Source organism: Serinus canaria, chromosome 8 (genome assembly GCF_022539315.1).
Source record: "Serinus canaria isolate serCan28SL12 chromosome 8, serCan2020, whole genome shotgun sequence".
Lineage (NCBI taxonomy): Eukaryota > Metazoa > Chordata > Aves > Passeriformes > Fringillidae > Serinus > Serinus canaria.
In genome coordinates this window covers 7,506,917-7,519,954 of record NC_066322.1, presented here as the reverse complement: position 1 = coordinate 7,519,954, position 13,038 = coordinate 7,506,917, and the positions used below count along the sequence as shown (strand labels likewise).

General features: G+C 46.1%; 1 protein-coding gene across 1 annotated transcript in view; it reads right to left on the bottom strand.

The window, feature by feature from the left end:
• Positions 1 to 2,217: 2,217 nt before the first annotated feature.
• Positions 2,218 to 13,038, bottom strand: part of AGBL4 (AGBL carboxypeptidase 4) — an 856,716-nt gene continuing 845,895 nt past the window's right edge. The window contains exon 12 of the mRNA XM_050977508.1: positions 2,218 to 2,318. Coding sequence (XP_050833465.1) covers positions 2,218 to 2,318 — 101 coding nt within the window. The remainder of the gene's footprint in view (positions 2,319 to 13,038) is intronic.

Genomic DNA, 13,038 nt, shown 5'->3' with positions numbered 1-13,038 from the left:
CCACTAATAACCGTGCCATATAATTAGTCCTGATTACACAGATATTTAGTATCATTTTACATATTCCAGTCCTTTCCTAGTGCCACTGCCTAGCCAAGGCATATTTAAAGCTACAGCCATCTCCCTTCTGTTTCCCAGCAGCTTGCAGCAATTCCTTTTGGAGAGGATTGCAGTTAACACAGCAGCTTCAAAGAACAATTTCATTTTACTGGTGTACATTTTAGGTGCATATATATATCTATATATATAAAGGCATATATATATATGTATGTGTATATATAAAGGCTCTGATCAAATGTCAGGTGACAAAGCCCAGGATACAAATAGAAGGCATTTATCTACTTGCAGGCAAAAACTGGTATTTGAAATCCATCAGGAAATTAACAACATGAATCTTTAAAAATCTGTTCCTTAAACATCTGTTGGCTTAGGGCTGAACATTGACCGTATTTAGGATTTTACTGTGAGGTAGCCTCCCCCAAACAACAGATCCCTCACTGCATTAGGCTCTGGTAGGGGAACAAGAAGAATTTGCTCTGTGCAACCTGATTAGAGATGTGTATCTTTCCCTGCTGGCGTGGCTGTCTCTATAGAGATGGACATGGATATTTGATGAGATTAAAATGCTTCAGTTACCACTGTCAGTGGTTCTTTAATTTAAAATGAAGAAAGCAAACAACCATTCCTTTTGATGAGGTAACTGGATGATGCTATGGAAAAGCACTTTGCTGTCAGGTGGTAATTAGGTTCAGTAATAGTTGTGGGTTTTTAGCCTTGGAGGCTGTGGCCCCTGGGAGTCTGAGAGAAATGATACATTCAATTTCCGGAGGAGAGGAAGATGCTGGATGCTGTTCTCTGCTAACCCTGCAGGTCTCTGCAGATAAGAGCATTCAGAACTGCAGTGCTGACAATCCTCCTTGAGCCAGCCTAAACTGTGGTGTCAAGATCACAAACAGAAAAGGGAGGTGGGCTCAGAGCAGGCCTAACACAGGCAGCCTGGCTCTGACCACATATATAAGGAACTGCCAGAATGGCTGCAATGAGGGGATTTTTAAAGGCTGCAGAAGGAACTCCAGCAATTGCTCTCTGGTCTGGGCTATTTGTAACATCCATCTTACACATCACTAGAAAATCTTCAGTAGGAAAGTGTTCCTTTGCAAACAAGAAACATTCCCACAGCTACTCTTTCAAGGGAGGAAGAAAGCAGGAAAATCTCAAGGCTCAGCTGCCTCCCTTGCCAGTTTGGAATTGCCATTTTCATTGCAAAATATGAACTATATATATTGGTTTTGCTGTTAAGAGTTGAAACCCAAATGAAACATTCCAATTGGCCCAAATGCATTTAATTGAAATTTTTCAGTTTGGAGGCATAATTGCTGTTTTCTCAGAACAGAGGCAAATACTGAACATTCTGTTTCCCATGAAACAGGTGCTCAGGTTCCTGCTCTGCTCCCCTGTTCATGTTGTTACACAGCTTTTCCAGCTCAAGGAGTGCTGGTTCTCCATAAACAGCTCAGTGGTGTCTGCCCTGCTCCTCACACAAGCTAAAGGACACTGAAAGGCTGCAGTTGGCCAACACCAGAGAAGGACCAGCAGTGCTGCAGGGAGCCAAGCCTGGGCATTTCATGCCTTTGTGCCTTGCTCACCAGTGCCTGACTTCACACCCCACTTCCTTTTGGACCAACACCCACCGAGCTGGTTGTGAAACTGGAGTAGGGGCTCAGAGTGAGAGGGGATCCCTGGGCAAAGAGTCCAGCTGGGCTGGCAGAAGGAACCTGCCTCTGGCTGCCAGCACTGCAGCAGCTCCAAAGGGAGGGGGAGAACTCTGCCTCAGTACAGGCTTGCCAGTAACTTCCTGAAGCACTGGAAAAGTTTACACTTCCAGAATTAAAGCCTTGCGAAATAAAAGCGGGTCTGATTCGCTCTCAGGAGATAAATGAAGGGTAAGTCCATTAAAGATACTGGTGTGAGATTGGTGCACAGCAGACAGAATTCAGGAAAGATATCGATATCTCCAAAATCCTCTGAATATTTTTTCAGACATAAACCAGGTATCTTTCCTGATCATAAATGCTTTATTTCCAAATGGAATTTCAATAAAATAAGCACAGTTAGACTAGCACTTGTTATAAAGCCATAATGCAGTAGCACTGAAGTTTAGTCAGGAAAGGTATTAAAAGAGCAGCCCAGCTAAAGCAAGAGAAATTGCTTTCTGACCTACCGAGTTTTAGGAGTAGGTGCTAGTGGTCCTTCCACCAAGGAGTTCAGCCTGTAGTAATCCAAGAATGTCCTGGCCACATTTCTTCCAAGCTTCATATCTGTGAGTTTTTAATTAAGGAGCATTTTCTTAATCATTAAAAGTATTATTAATAATAATAATAATTTAAAAAAAGAGCAGAGTCTAAAGGTAAGTTATTGCTATTTAATGCAAGAGCAGGTTTTACATCAACCACCCCGAAGAGCTCAGGCTCCAGGCAAAAATGACTTACACTGGCAGATAAGGTGGGGGTCATCTTGTTTGCTTCTTGTTTTCACAGGCAGATGCTGCATAGAAACACAGACAGGAGGAAACAATCTCCCTTTCCCCCACGCCTGGCTGCAGATCCCTGTGGTTCTCATGAAATAATACACTAGACAAAAGGGGCCCTCCAATTTCCACATTCAGGGAGAATAATTACCTTAAAATGCTTGGATACAGGCAGTATTTCTGTATCCAGGATACAAGGTCAGCTATACCATGGTGTGAACCTGCCAGGGACCAGTGGACTGAAGGTTGGGATTAATGCTCTAGCCCTCCACACCTTTAGCTCTGACCCCCTGAGTGTCATGGGAGAAGTCACTGTTTTTTCCCTGTCTTGTATTCAGGACCTGAAATGGTGATTTTAGCACCGACCTGGAAGGACAGTAGGTTACCTTAACAAGTTCAGCAGCAACTCTGGTGTTTCTTCTCACTAGCCACGATTTCTCCTTCAGCTGACCCCTAAACCCAGCATTAGGCAGGTGCTGCACATCAAAGCTGCCATGGAGACCTCAGGGGTACAGGAACCAGACCTTCCTGAAGACCCAGCTGCTTACAAAGAAGTTGAATAACCTGTGGGTTGCATTGAAAAACAACATCCCAGACAACATGTCCATGGGCTGAACGTGCAGCTCATGTGAGAAGTCAGCATTAAATCTGCCTGTTACAGAGCAGCATCTCCTTATCATCCACAGGGTGATGTCCAGCTGGGAGATATCCAGTGGATTCCATTGTCCACAGCTGTGTCGTGGGGGCTGGAGGCTCCTTTATTTGCCTGCTTTGAACTGATGCTTACCCAGGCTGCAGTAACCTCAGGGTGCTCCAGGGCACTGCCCCAGAGGGTCAGGAGGAGCATTTCAGCAGCGCTGCTGCAGCAGCTGAGGTGGGTACAGGACCTGGGGAGCCTGAAGGGATCTCTGCATCCAAGACCCAGCAGTCCAGGAGGATAAACCATTGCTGGGCTGTTTTGTGTGCATGCATGTATGTTCTGCTTTATCAGTAGTTATCTGCTGATGTTGCCATTAGAGGAAAATTCCAGAAATGCAGCATCCCAGGGGCTTCCAGCAGTGCCACTGAAGACACTGGCCCCTAAATGAAGCTTTTATTACCCACCCACTTACATTAGACACATCAAAACAAGTGAGCCTGAGACATCAGGTTCACACAGCACTGTGAGCTCTCTTTAACATTTATTTATTTATTTTTAAGGAAGGTCAAGCTGACATGACAGTCTTTACTCCTGCAAAAATCCAGACACCAGCTCTGCTAGTGCTGCAGTCAGGTCTAGTGGCTGAGGATGACACCTGACTTTGCTTTTCTCTCCTGCTTTTCCAGCTCCTGCTGCTGTGCCTGGGGATGGTTCCATGGCTCTGTCCCTCCTCAGGGTCTATCCTGACACTCTCCTGATCCTAATACCACATGTGCTGTGGGCACCTCTGTTCTCCTGGCCAGCAGCAGGGCAGAGCTGGAGCAGCTGGTGCTCCCAGCTGTTGCCTGCATGGACAGGGAGAGGCAGCTCTGTGGATCAGCACGGGCTCTGTGGATCAGCACGGGCTGTGTGGATCAGCACCAGCTGTTCCCCAGCTGTGGCAGTGCCCAGCGAGTTCACCTTGCAGCCTACCAGGACTGCTGGGCAAGCCCTGCATGCAGGGAGGCTCAGAAAGTTGGAGACAGCCTGAACTTTAGCAATTCGAGGGAGGGCAGTGTTGCTCTGAAAGTGTTTTGTGATTGTTTCTGGAATTTGGGGATGGCTGGGGGCAGTCTGGTTGCTGCGGATGTGGACTCAAAGCGGTGGCGAAGGTTAAGAGTTCAGAGTAGTCTGAGGAAGAGAGGAAGAAGGGGAGAGGGCTGTCAGACTCTTAAGGGATTGAGAAGACTAACATGGCTTGATCTCGTAGTTTCTTTCATTTACTCGTCACTTTAAAGACATAAAGTGGTAATTGGACTCAGTGAAGTCTCGAGGACATTTTGTCAGTGGCAATCTCAGAAAGCTCCTCTGCCAGTAGTGGCCCTGCTGCCCTTTTCTTTGTCTCTCTGCATTGCTTTTGTTTGCACGGTGGGAAGCACCTGACCTGCTGTCCTGGGGGAGGAAGCCTGGATGGCAGTGGGTGCAGCCCAGGAAGTGGCTCCATAAGTTCCTGCCTTACCACCCTGCCTTAACCCTGACCTGCAGGAATCCAGTTCCACTGCTGAGCTCAGCTTAGGAACAGTTTTCTGAAGCTGAGGACAGCTAACCACTGGAATAACCTACCCTAGCACGTCAGGAAATCTCCAGACCAGAGGGCTTCAAGAACAGGCTAAACCCACCGCAGAGATGAATGGTTTAGGTGTAACTGGTGACGCATGAAATTTGGGTAAGGAAACATAAAAGGGCCTCTCAGGCCACTTCACCCCATTTTCCTACAGTCCTGAACATATTTTGAAACCCACACAGAGACCTGTTTGCTGAGATTGCTAAGAAAGGTAAGGGCATTTTGCAGAGCATGGACACAGATGGGGAGCGTGAAGAAACTGGAAATACAGTGCCACGTGCATCCACTGAAAAGTGACAAAATGGGAATAACTTGCAGTCAGCAGTGATGAAAAGAGACTCATCAGTGTGGGATAAAAACGTGCATGTTCTAAAACTAGTCTCTCCAGCCATCCTGCCCCCTCTGCTCTGCCTGTCACTTCTGCAAGGGATGAGCAGTTTCTGTCATGGAAATCAGGCACCTGATACATAAAACCAGGGGCAGAGCATTGGTCTCTCCCTGTGACTGTCCAGCCTGGGCAAGAGCTGGTGTGCCTCCCTCAGCAAGAGCCAGCAGCACATTTGTGCAGAACTGGTAGAGGAAAACAAATTAAAGCAATAGCATTTGCATTTGTCTCTGGTGCACGGGAGGCTCAAGCTCCACTTTGGCTCATAGTGTATCCTGAGCACGTAAATAACAGCTACTGCAACCCAAACCCACTTCTACTGGGTGGCTTGGTCAGTTGGTTGGTTTTTAACCAGCTTCCTTTCTGCAATCACACCTGCTGTGTGCCCACAGAACTCCCTTCCTAGCTTGAGCTGCACTTGACAGAAGGCCATTTCCCAGCTATTCCCATCATGGGAGCTCAGCTCACACAAGGCAGTCAAAATGTGCTTGGGAGAGTCATGTTGGAAACAGCTGGGTGTGTCCTTAGCTTCATAGCATCTGCAGCACCTTCTGATCTCTCTTCCTCCACAGACTCATTCCTCCATACTCCATATTTCTACTTGGAAGTGGAAACCAGTGTCCCTCCTGCAAACGCCCTTCTCACAGCATTCACTCTGTCAATGGCATCAGCAGATTTGGGGAGATTTCAGGACAGTCTGTTTATGCACAGCTCTGCCAAATTTCACAGATGTTCGGAGGTTCAAGAATCGTGCTGGGCTCTCTGAAAATCCCGCACGTTTATGATCCCTACCATGCCCCACAGCCCAAAGCTTCCAGCCCTGGTAAGAAAGGAGCACAGAGGAGTGGGGACTCTCACAAGCCATTACTAGTTTTCAGCTGACACGATTCATTGAGCCTATTGTGAACAGTCTGCTTAAGCTCCAGCCTCTGGAAGCGCAGACAGAGCCTTGTTCTGTCTGTGCATGGAGGCAATAAAAATCTCAATTTGGAAACCAGTTAGCAGTACAAGTCATTAGGGGAGGTACTAAATGTTGCTGCTTTAATAGCTCACTGATCCTTTAATAATGTCTCTGCTGCAGAGCATGGTGGCACCATTCGCTCGCTTTTGTTTTGCTTTTTGAAATTCAGGGTCATTCCACTTCCGAGTGAGTGGATTATCTCTCTTTCCTCCTTCTGCCAGACACTGCAAACTGCTTTAAATAATTAGAAAAAAGGATGGCTCCTTCAAATTCACCATCTCATTTTCATAAGGTCCAGTGTCATTGCTTTGGAGCAGGCAGAGAAACTGTGATGGTGGTAAGGATTTGACAAGGGCAAAACAGTTAGCAGCCCCCACTCATCTTTGATAAGTCCTGTGGGGTCTCTGCCAAGCAGATTGGATCTCTGGTTTTATGTCTCATCTAGAGGACGGCACCTCCATCAATTTGAAACACTGCACTGGGTTATTAGCTTATGGAATTCATCCAAGTTTAATCCTAAGTAGGATTTGAAATGTGACTATTCAGTCCAGAGGCACCACTGACCAGACCCACGCAAGTCTTTTGTTTCAGACAAACAGCTTTAAGTTATCCTAAAGACAGACAGAGAGGAAGAAAAAAAAAGGAAAAGGAGAAAGAGGGTAAGGAAAATGAGAACAAAGAGAAAAATGAATCTTTTTAATAGCTCAAATTAAAAACCAGAAGAAGCTCTTTGTTTGACACAACAGAATTTTACAGCAAATCTCAGTCCACCACAACAACGATCCTGTTATTTATGAAAAGAGGGTTATTTTGTTTGGGAGAGTCCCAGATGACTGTGGTCAGCGAGCCTACTGTCAGCTTCATACAATCTCAAGAGAAATATGGATGAGGTTTTCTCATCTGTTTATAACAGCTTCCATCAATGGATCAAACCCCTTCCTGACTCAAACAAGAGCTTTAATGGAAAATGGCATTACAGGGCTTTAAACCACCATGTTATATCATGCCAAGCCTGATCAGAGCTAGTCCTCTATTTTAGCAGAGCTGTTTTCACCAGTTACTTACCTGTTTTGTTTCACAGTGCTGACACTGCTCTCTAATATAAAGGTGTTGCCCCAGTCTCATCTCATGGGGGGCCCACTCCAAGCAAAGGGTGACTGGGGCAAAATAGAGACTGAAAATAGAGGTGAAGGAGGGTGAGGAGAGGGGCTATTCCAAGGCTTTTCACCAGCATTTAACATGGTGCAAGTCTGGGTGCTGATGATGCATCCTTCCCTGGGACTCACTCCAGGGAAAAAATGTCCCCAGTTCCCAGCACAGCTGGTTATATACTTCAAAATCTTTATCAAAGGAGGAAGTTTCTAAAATGGGAGTGTGGGGAGGAGATTGGGCTTTCCATAGCTCCAGTGTAAGAGCCAGGCTCAATGTGGGAATTACTGGGGATACCCTCTCCTGGTACTTGGCAGGTCAAACTCGAGATGTGCAGCCAGACCATCCAGCCTTAAAATCTATAGATGCCCTGAACTGCCAACCTGGAAATAGCAAAGGGACTTTCCTCAAGGAGAGCCCAACATTCCCAACAGCTCCAGCTCCTGATCCCTGATGGGACAGACGTTTTTGGAAGCCAAAGGTGACAGCAATGACGAGCCTTCATTTTTATTCCTCTTGTGTGTTATCAGGGAAGGAACCAGGCGGAAAGATCCCTGACCGTCTATTTCAGGCTTTCAGGCCCTTTTCCTGAAATGCTTGATTGTGGTGGAAGAAATTACCAAAATGGGAGCTGTGTGCTCTTCTCCCTGAGTAATCAGAGGCCTGTAATTTTCTCTCCTGCTCTGAAAGAGGAGACTGGAGAACAGGTATCTTGGAGAGCACTGTTTTATCTGTGCCAGAGGGACTGTGCTCAAGGACCACGCCGTGTTTCCCATGACCTCACTTCAATTTTAGCCATCCCTTTTGTCCTCCTGAACTGACCTGAAACAGGCAGATCCCACCTAACACCTGGACATGGAGAACAGAGAAGGTGGTGGTGCTGCACAGGAGCCTGTGGCTGGACAGAGCCAAGGCTCTGGCCCTGCAGGGGTGCTGCATTGAGGGGCAGCAGGGCTGGAGGGGAGCAGAGCACCAGTGTTCCCCAGCTCTGCAGCTTGTGAGACTGGGCACCTGTGGAGGAGGTGCCCCCCTGGACCCAATTCTGCTGCTGATGGAAAGCTGCCTGTGGCACTGAGCTGGAGAGTGGCTGCCACACGTGTGGCCATGAGAAGGGAGCACCTGACTCAACAAAGATTCCAGACACACAGACAGGTACAGGAAATTCAGGGTGCCCAAACAAGCACAGAAACAGTGAGGGCTGAAATGTCTCAGACACCACCAAAGTAACACTGAGAACACCACAGGGCCACAGCCCATTTTACCTCTGAATCCACGTGCCTTTCCCAGAGCTGTGAGCATGATTTTACAGGGATTTTACCTCTGATTGCTGCTCCATTGTCCTCATGCCACCTTCACATTGCTCCATGCAAGGGACATTTTGTCCATCTTACAGTCCCTCCACACCAGTGGGAGATGGAAATGGGCCCTCCTGTAAATGGTAATCTGGCCTAAGCCATAAAATGACCAAAGAAAATGGTTTATTAAATATCTTGGCATTGCTGACTCCTGATGAGGTTTTCTGAGGGACAGAGGTCAGAGCCAAGCTCACAGCTGAAAAAGGAAAAACCCTGAAAGAATGAATTTCAGCATCAGTACATTTTAATTCATTAAAATATTGCAGCAGCATCACTTTATAAATTGGTATACTGTAAAATTATGCATTTAAAACCTGATTGTAACAGCTTCTGTCAAACTGTCCCAAAATTAATTTGGGCCTGAATTTACTGGTCTCACATTAATGCCTGATGGATCTTTAATAAGAGTAGCAGGAAAACACAGGATGAGTCTCTTTTGTGATTTTAACATTTCTGATCTTTGCTATTGTTTCATTCTGGTTACTTGCCAGCTCCGGGAAGGAGCCCTTGTGGATTAGCTGACCTCAGCTCTTTACACAGTCAATGAAAATTACAGAGCTGATTCTCTCTGATGTGCTGAGAAGGGATGAGGACAGGGGAAGAAATTTCCAAGTGAAAATCCAGCACTCACAACCTTCCATTCCTGATGAATGTTCTCAAATGCACGGGGGAAAAACAGCATGAAAAACAAAGCCTTAACAGTTGTTTTCAGCTTGGTTGGAAATGCAAGAACACTACAATACTCTCCAATTGTAATTAAACCCCCCCCCCCAAAATACCCTGGAAAATCATGAGCTGAACTCTTTGGGGATCCTCTGAGTCCCTCACGTCTCAGCTCACAAACATGACAATCCCTGTTGTTCCAGGTCTGGAAGTTCCCATTAGACATTCCACCCACTGCTTTGGGCATAACATTTACTACCACCCAAACAAAATCAGTTTCAAGATAAATGGTAGAAAGAGTGTTTCGACACACCAAAGTGTGGATAAACCATTTCTCATCTCTAAATTGCTGGAAGCTCATGAGTTGTATAAATCACAGCCAGGCATCAGTAATCTGTTGTGTGCTGCATTTTCCCTCTTCAGCTGCAGCTTCCACTGTCAGACAGGGCACAGTCAATAGCTTTGACAAGAGCAATCCTACAAAGAAGAAATTAAGAAATGGGATTGACTAAGAAGTATGAGGAACTAAGAAACAAAAGCCTGTGTGTAGCTGGGTTTAAAGTTTTTGAGTAAAGATAAGGAGAACTGAAGAGTGCTGGTAGCAATTGCAGGATTCACTGGGATTTTGGGGAACCTTCCTTCCCTGCCTGGGATACCACAGGTTCTGCAGTGTCCAAGGGGACCTGTTTGCACTTCTGAGAGCACAGACATCTGCTGTCCAGTGTCTGAGCAGAGGCAGATGACCTCCTGAAACCTACCTGAGGCCACCCAGCTGAAAAAGGACTCAGTCCAGTGGCTGCTGCATGGTCTAGAGTCAAGATGCCTCTAAAGAACTTCCTCAGAGACACATTGGATTTATCCTGCTTTTAGTCAGTCTTTGTTGAGTCAAATCAAGGCACCATCAGCCTTTGTAGTGGGCCAAATGCAGGGAAGGGACCTTGTCCTCAGGAATTGGCATAGCTCCTCTCTCAATCTGTCCTGCAAGGAAAAAGAACCATGGCCTCAGAGGCTGTGCCTTTAAAAACACTTTCAGTCTCCAAGTAATAGTCATGCTTCAGTGTGTTCAGCATTTCAGCTGAGCTCAGTACAAAGTGCAGTGATTTAAAGCTGGGAGATCAGGCGGGATTCAGCAAATTCAGAATTATTTATTTCTTTAGAGCAGAAAGTCTGGCTACAGATTATTTACTGCAAATGGGTCTGTTTGGGGGAGGGGAGGAAGGCGAGAGGGTAGAGAAGGGGTGAATTGATTGATTGAAATTTTTTCAATTAAAACAAGCAGTTTTTAAAAAAGATTTAATGTTTTATTGAAAACTGTGAAATATTTCCAAGAGTCTGGAGCTGTACTAAGGGCAGATCATAGAGATGAAGATGGGGGGGGGAAGAAACAAAAATTTTATTCTGTGGAAGAAGGGAAGGACGAAGAAAAAAAAAGCAGGGGGGGAGAAAAAAAAATCATTATCTTTGTTTCTTTGTCTATGTTAATGAATTTCTCTCCCTGAGTTATCTCCAGTATGTGCAAGTATGGATTCAGAATAAGGCACTGTTGGGCAGGCTCTGCTGGGAGCAGCACAGAGCAGATCCAGGGGCTGACTTTGCAATGAGAACTACTCCTGGCCAAGGCAGACACAGGGCTCTGCCCCCTCTGCAAGGAGCAGGCTGGGCTGGGGGGCAGAGGGGCTCCAGAGCCAGGGATGGGCAGTGCTCAAGGGCTCTTTGGGGGTGGCACTGAAGGCTGAGAGGACAACCAGAGCTAAAGGAAGTAATGTTGGAAGGAAGGGGCATCAGGCCACGAATGCCAAGAGCTCATTTCTGCCTTCACTGCTCCCTGAGACTGAAGGACCCATCCCACACTCAGGTTGTCTGCACTAGGGGGGCTTGCAGGGACACACATGAGCTGGGCCAGAGCTCTCCCCACATCAGTGAGACACACCTCACCATGGGTGGTCACTCCAGAGAGGTGGTGCTGGAAGGTAAGAGGAGGATCAGAGCTATTACTGGTAGGTAGAGAAACTAATGATATTATTGTCCTTGTAGGGAAGAAGTAACATATTACTATAATCTCCACCACTCCTAAGTTAATTGCCTCTTTGCTAATATAATTCCCATTCCCAGATAAATTTAGCTTTTTCTAAACCCTTTGATTTTTCCTTTGTGTTTTACATTCAAGCTGGAATGGAGTGATAAGGCACTATGCATATATATATATATATATATATATATATATATATATATATATATATATATATATATATATATGTATATATGTATATATTTAATCTACACATGCACAAATATAGTTATATATAGTCCCTGCCACAAATAACATTCCTAACATTCCTCTGGCTGCTGTCACAAAGCCCTTGCTAAAACAGCTTCTCACTCAGGCTGGGTTGTTTTCCTACCTCGTGTCCCCTGGGGAAGAGCTGCTGGCTGTGTCCACAGAAGGATGCTGGAAAGGTCTGCAGCTCTCCCCTTCTCCACTGCCTGTCTCTTCCCTGTGTTTCTCTGATGGGAATAAGCCATTGCCAAACTTCAGATGCACCATCTCCTGTCACTGTCACAACAACCAGCTTTCCTGGAACAGCTGGCAGCGTCCTGCTGTACAGTCAGTGTAGGAGTGGCCCTTGAATTTTAAAAGGGGCATCTCAGAGGAAGTTCTTGTGAGGGAATTGAGCATTGACTGGTCAGCTTTACAGCCACTGCCATCCTTGGTGAAATGGCAACATGCTTGTGACTGTAACTTAGTCAGCAGCCTCTGGTTAAATTAGTTTATGTGACTCTTCTACTAAACCTATCCTATTTTGCTATTGGCACAGTCTCACTCTCTGCTTGTGTTGCCTACATGTATTTCCATATTACTAACAAGAAATAATTCCAGGAGCACTGTTTTCCCAAGTTCCAGTATCATCCTGGAGGAGTCTCACTGGTCCCCAGCTCAGGTGACACAGCAGCTCCTCCCTCTCAGAGCCACACCTGGCTCTGGTGTTCACATGGAATCACAGGGGAATATCCACCCACGGATGCCAAAGGATGTTTGCTGCAGGTGTGGCCCTAATGCTGAGGGCTGGGACTCTGTTTTCAGTGAGCAGCACCTCTGGTCCCTGCAAAGCTGCATGGAGAGCTCCCAGCTGCATCCCAGGCTTTTGTGGGAAGCAGTGTTTGCCTGCTGTAGGGCCACAAAGATCCTGAAGCTGGTTTAATTTCAGCTTCATTGTCTGGATACTTCAAGAGCTTAAAAAAAGGCTGAACAGGATTACAGCAAGTCCAAGGAAGGAAAGCTGAAAAGATTTCTGGACTTTAGGCCACAGAATAGTGATAGAAAATGTGCAAATAAGTAAAGGCTGCTGTAGAACAGGATAAACTTTTCAGCATCAGCTGGTGATAGGTCAAGAAGCAATGGCCTTAATTTACAATAAAACATATTAAGATTAGACTTAGAGAGAGGCTTTCCAGTGATAAGACTAGTGGAGCACAAGAAAAATGTCTCCTGGAGAGGCAGTGGCATCTCCATCTTAGGACAAAATTAGGGAAAACAGCTATGAGGCCAGGGGAGCTGGACCTTTTGAGGATGGAGGGCTCAGCAAAGGGTTGCCCTATAACTCAGTTCCTTAGGCTCAGACCTTGCTGTATAGGAACCTCTCCACCAAGATTTCTCAGTCCTAAGTGAGGCAATTATGACAAGCCCCTGCTCCTTTTGCATTTCCAGGAAGAAAAGTAAGGGACACAAAATCACCACGTGGTAGCCCACAAGCCCC